The 5,989-nt window shown below is 44.7% G+C and overlaps 1 protein-coding gene across 1 annotated transcript in view; it reads right to left on the bottom strand.

The window, feature by feature from the left end:
- The window catches only part of KPNA7 (karyopherin alpha 7 (importin alpha 8)), a 22,971-nt gene extending 18,714 nt beyond the window's left edge, over positions 1 to 4,257 (bottom strand). Inside the window, exons 1-2 of the mRNA XM_010845739.1 lie at positions 4,192 to 4,257; positions 2,121 to 2,246 (exon numbers count right to left, since the gene is read on the bottom strand). Of these exons, the coding sequence (XP_010844041.1) occupies positions 2,121 to 2,246; positions 4,192 to 4,257 (192 nt within the window). The remainder of the gene's footprint in view (positions 1 to 2,120; positions 2,247 to 4,191) is intronic.
- Between the last annotated feature and the right edge of the window lie 1,732 nt (positions 4,258 to 5,989).

The following is a 5,989-nucleotide window of genomic DNA, read 5'->3' as shown; positions in this document are numbered from 1 at the left end:
CATGACATGTGGGATCTTAGTTTCCTGACCAGCAATCAAACTGGTACCCTCTGCAGTGGAAGTACGGAGTCCTAACCACTGGACAACCAGGAAATTCCAAGAGACATACATAAGATTCAAAGGCAAAAAAGAGCTGAAAGGAAAGGAACCAAAAACAATATACCATGCAAACAGCAACCAAATGGAGCTGGAGTGGGTACACTAATATGAGACAAAACAACCTTTAAGACAAAAGTTATTAAGGACAAAGAAGGACATCTTATAATAACAACGGTCAATTCACCCATTAAAAGATATAACAGTTATAAAGACATATTCACCTAGCAACAGAGCCCCAGACTATGCACAGCAAAAACTGACAAAAGTGAAGGGAGAAAGAAAGAATTCAACAACAACAGCTGGAGACTTGGAACCCCGCACTCAGTGGATGAACAACCAGATGCACTATCAACAAGCTAACGGAAGACTTAAACATCACTGCAAGGCAATCAGACCTGGCAGACGTCTACACCAGCAAACAGAATGTGCATTTTTTTCCAAGGGCACATGGAACATTCTCCATGATAAACCATATATTAGGCCATAAAACATGTCTCGGTAAAAGACTGAAATCATGCAAAGTATATTCTCTAGCCACAGTGCAATGAAATTAAAAACAAATTATAGAAAATGTGGGGACTTCCAGGGTGTAGTGGTTAACAATCCACCTGCCAAGGCAGGGGACATGGGTTCCAATCCTGGTCTGGGAATATCCCACGTGCCATGGAGCAGCTAAACCTATGCACCAGAACTACTGAAGCCTGCATGCCTAGAGCCTCGGCTCTGCAGCAAGAGAAGCCACCTCAGAGAAATCAGCGCGCCACGACGAAGGGGAGCCCCGACTTGCCACAACTAGAGAGAGTGAGCCCAGCAACAAAGACCCAGTGTGGCCAAAAATAAATAAATAAAATTTTAAAAAGGCATTAAGTCTTTAAGAAAAAGAGAAGAAGAAAATTTGGGAAAAACAGATTTGTTAAAATTAAACAACACACTCCTAAATAACTGATGGAAAACCACAAGGAAATTAGAAGATAGTTTGAGACGAGTGAAACAGACATACAATAAACCCAAACTGATGAGATGCAAGTAAAGCAGAGCTTGAAGGGAAATATGTGGCCATAAATGCACGTATTACATTGAAGAAGTAGAAAACCGTCAAACCTATGACCTATCTTCACGCTTTAAAATATGAGAAATAAAAGATAAAAAAAAATAATCAGAGAAAATGAAAATTTTTGAAAAACAGAGTGGAAATAAATTAAACAGAATGAGAGAATAGAAAAAAATTAAAACAAAAAGTTGGTTCAAAAGAGCAATAAAGATGACAAATATTTAGCTAGATAGACCAAGAGAAAAATAGGTAGGACTCAAGTGACTAAAACCAGGAATAAAATTGGGAACATAACTACCGAATTTACAGAATTAAAATTATAGACTCGATAAACAGAGTACACCAACAAATTAAATGATCTAGATGAAAGGGACAAATTCCAAGAAATCCAAATCACCAAAGGTGACTGAGAAAATCTGAAGAGACCTATAACAAGAAATTGAGTTACTAATTTTTTTAAATTCCACAAACAGAAGCCCAGACACAGAAAGTTTCACTGGTGAACTTTCACAAACATTTAAAGAAGAAATAACCATATGGGCCTGGAAGTCATCCCAGGATTTGCTTTGAGGGAGGCTGAGATGGATGGAGAATGGAAGAGAGATGACAGCACTCAAGTCCGAGGTAAGACTTGACAAGTCGAGTAACTAGATGCCTCTACTGAGAGAGAACCTTCGTGACCCCTCACTCCCTGTTTCTGGCTGAATGGAAGCAAGTGAATTTTCATTGAGAAGCAGCACCTTCTCTATCTCCTGTTAGAACATAGATCCCAGACTCATGGCCACAAAGATAATGACATTTAGCTTTCTGACAACATCGATTTAGCTCTAATGACCATCTCTCTACTCCTTTCCTTAAAGGGCCTCAGTTAGAACTTGCAAGTTCTCAATCAAACATTTTAAGGGCAGAGAAACTTACTAAGGACATATTTTTACACCCAACTGCTCTAAATGCCATGTTCCCGACGTACCCCTTTGGTCTGCTGATCAGAAGGGTCAAGTGAGACATCAGTGATGTTCCTCCTCTTCAAGGCCTGCTCATCCTTCTTGGCTTTCCGGAGCTCCAGGCTGACTGCAATCCTCTGCTGCCGCCTCGCCTAATGAGGAAAAGAAAGAATGGGAGCCCTTAGAGCTGGGGGTGGGGGGCAGGTTGCCACCACAACTAGTCTTCAGAACACACTTCAAAGTATCTGATTTCACATTTCAGCAACAGGCTGAAGAGTTCAGATCGCACAGCTGGTCAACAGTCAACTCGGTTCACCTCCTTGGCTTCCTCCTCCTACACCACCTCTAGAGAGTCAGTCTTCCTCCCAAAGTGAAGGAAGTTTATGTCCGCCCATTGACAGGTACAGAGACATCTGAGCTGGACATCCCATTGCCCTAAATTTGAGTGCATCTTCACTGGTGATAATTAGCTCCAGAAAAGCAGGTTTGGGCCTGCCCGCTGTGGGCACCCACGTGGGGCAGGGGCCTGAAGGGAGCACCTAGACCCCAGATGGCCTTGACCATTTCCGCTGCTGGGTATCAGCCTATAGGTCATTCAAGCCTTGATGTAATCCCAAGAGTTTTACTTGGACACCAGAGGAAGAAGGAGATGGAAATTCTAAAAAACAAACCAAAAAACAAATTCTTTTCTTCTTTTATTGGGCAAAACTCGGACTTCACAGTATTCAGAGTCCTGGGGAAATGATCTAATCTTTATGGATAGATGAGTTTGGGGTTGAAGACTTTAAAATATTGATTATAAGGAAGTCAGTGTGTATTAGATACTTGAGGTTCTTTAAAGAAGCTATTTAATCCTTTCTTGAAAATAGGGTCAGGGGGAATTCCCTGGTGATCCAGGGGTTAGGACTCAGCAATTTTACTTCTGGGCCCCTGGTTCAGTCCCTGGTCTGGGAACTAGGTTCCCACAAGCCACATGGTGCGGCCAAAAAAAAAGAAAAGAAACCAGGGTCACTGTGGTGTTCTCTGGAAGGGCGGGGACACACTGGGGGCCTGGGGAGCCAGTTGCCGTGCTGGCCCATCAGTGGCCCTCCCCCAAGGAGGGCGCTGTACCCTCAGTTTCTATCTTCTCATCTCCTGACCCTTCCCCCTGCTGTCCACAGAGAGTTCCATTCCTATGTCCTAACTGGTTTCCTTTAATCTGCGGTGGTCTTGGAAGACAGACAAGCCACATTTGTTGGAAGGGCATAAGTAAAAAGAAACTGGCTTTTTTGGGATAGTGTCCTAACTGGGGAGCTGTGACCCTGTGCTTTCCTTGTCCCCAGCTGCCTTTCAGATTCCCAAGTCACAGCCAACTTGATACGTCAGTCAAGATACATAGACATAGGACATAGAGCTAGACAGGAAACTTGGAGACCAGAGAAGAGCTGAGTGAGGGCTAGATTCACACACAGCACAGACTCCCTGGCCCAGGCCTCACGCTCAGCCCAGTAGAGAAAGCAGCCTGGACCTTTCACTCCTGAGTCCTATTTCTTTACGAGGCATGCTTGTCGATACTTGTATTTCCAACATCTCAGCTCCTTGGTGAGCCCCCTTGACATGCAGAGCTGCAGGTAAGCATCTATATGCCGGGCACTTGATACTGCTACCCAGACCCTTGGAGGTAGGTTATCAGCCCTGTTTTATACATGAAGAAACTGATGGTCTAAAGTTTAATAGTTTCAAGACCACATGGAAACCCTAATTTGAGACTACAGTTGTCCAACAAAGTCCACGACGCTTGATCCTCCCCACCTTCAATATTTTATTATGAAATTTTCAAACATACAGAAAAGTTAAAAGGATTATTCAATGAACATCCATGCACTTACCCACAAAGAACACTCAGCAATACTTGTTTGGTTACCCTATCTTCTCCCACCCTTCACTCTATTTTTAATGCATTTCAATCATATGCCTTTTCTTTCTTTGTGTGCAGTATGTGGGATCTTAGTTCCCCAACCAGGGATCAAACTTGCGATCCCTATAGTGGGAGCGTGGGCTCTTAACCACCGGACCACCACACTCACCCTGACAGATAAGGCATTCCTTCATACTCACAGATGCATCTTTGCCCCGATACTTAAATTTTCTCAGCCTCTCTTCCGGAGCATCCAAAGTTGGCATATTGACTGGAAGAAGTAAAGTACCTGTAGGGAGGACAGTTTCAAAGAGATTTTCAGGGCCCAGTATGTGGTTACTATGTTAAAGCCATTTAGACTCTAAGCCCTTAAAGGCCCCGCAGCACAACAGGGAGCAGACTCAGGAGGTCAAGCATCCATAGGCACCACACACCAGCTGAGTAAGTAATGAGCATCATGGGAGTTCAGAGGGGACCAGCCCAGGGTTGCAGGGGTAAGGGAAACGTACTACTTCTGGGGACAGTTTGGCTTGAAGTTTATTCTGACGGCTAGGGTAGGCTGGAAACAAAGCACAGAACCCTTCCACGTGGCTGGGTCCAAGGACTTCTTTCTGTACAGAATATATGTACAGGATGCGGAGGAGCCCGAGCAGGCTATGACATGGAGATGGTCTTCTCCTTCCACACGGGCATATTTAGGACTTTATTTAGCACGACCCACTCCTAATTCTCGGGAAGGCTTCCTCCACCAGGTCCCGCCCATGGTCGTCTCTCACCCACACCCTGGCAACTGCCTCCACTCTCTTCTCCCTGCTTCTACTACTGCTGTGTTCCACTCTGTTCTCAACACAAAGCCACACAATCTTTGAAAAAGAAACCGACCGTGTAATTTCCCCCACTTTTTTCCCCCTACCCTCTACTGGATGCCCACTGATCTTGGAAGAAAACTCAGATTCATCAAGATGGCCACCCTACACAAGCTGGCCTCAGCCTCCTCGCCCCAGCAACTCTTTCCTATGTAAGAAGCCAAGTATCCTCTCAATCGGTCTGTTTCATTTTCTCCACAGCTTTTACCATCGCCCAGTATTTTCTCGTTTGTGCATCTTCCCCTCCAAACTCCCAAGGACAACAGGACCGTGAGTGTCTTGGGTACAATTCCTCAGCCCCTGCACAATGCCTGGCATGCAGTAATATCTGTTGGATGACAGCAATGAGCAATAAGCTCACAAAAGGAGTTGGCCCTTCATTAGAGGAGGTTATTCAAATTGGGCCAACATTGGACTTTCTACAGGGCAGTATGGAATGACCTTTCTTACAAGTGTGCAGTGGATATCCATCTAAGTATGTAGGATGGGCTGGACTACATTATACAGAGAGAAAACCGGACGAAGGCAACCAACAGACTTCTTGAGAAGACAACAGCTGGGGATAATTTTGCTGAGAATGACTAATTTAGTCTTATCAACTTGGATGGGATGGTGTAGACAACTTGGAGAATTCTGTAAGTAAGGAGAGAGCCAAGGAGAGAGAAGAGGAATTCTGAGTGAGAACTGAGCAAGAATTGAGTCTTGGTGACACTGGTATTACAGTCCAAGAGCACGAGGCTGTTCTGCATGGCAGTAAAGAACAACTGAACTGTGGTGTCAGAGAAGACTCAAGAGTCTCTTGGACTGCAAGGAGATCAAACCAGTCAATCCTAAAGGAAATCAACCCTGAATATTCACTGGAAGGACTGATGCTGAAGCTGAAGCTGAAATACTTTGGCCACCTGATGGAAAGAGCCAACCCATTAGAAAATACCTGAATGCTGGGAAAGACTGAACGGAGACGGGGACGACAGAGGATGAGATGGTTAGACAGCATCACTGACTCAATGAACATGAATTTGAGCAACTCCAGGAGATAGTGAAGAACAAGGAAGCCTGTTGTGCTGCAGTCCATGGGGCTGCGAGGAATCAGACCCAACCTAGCGACTGAACGCACACAGACATGTGTAAG

The sequence above is a fragment of the Bison bison genome, unplaced genomic scaffold (genome assembly GCF_000754665.1).
Source record: "Bison bison bison isolate TAMUID 2011002044 unplaced genomic scaffold, Bison_UMD1.0 scf7180017864223, whole genome shotgun sequence".
NCBI lineage: Eukaryota > Metazoa > Chordata > Mammalia > Artiodactyla > Bovidae > Bison > Bison bison.
This window is presented reverse-complemented; position numbering and strand designations above follow the sequence as displayed.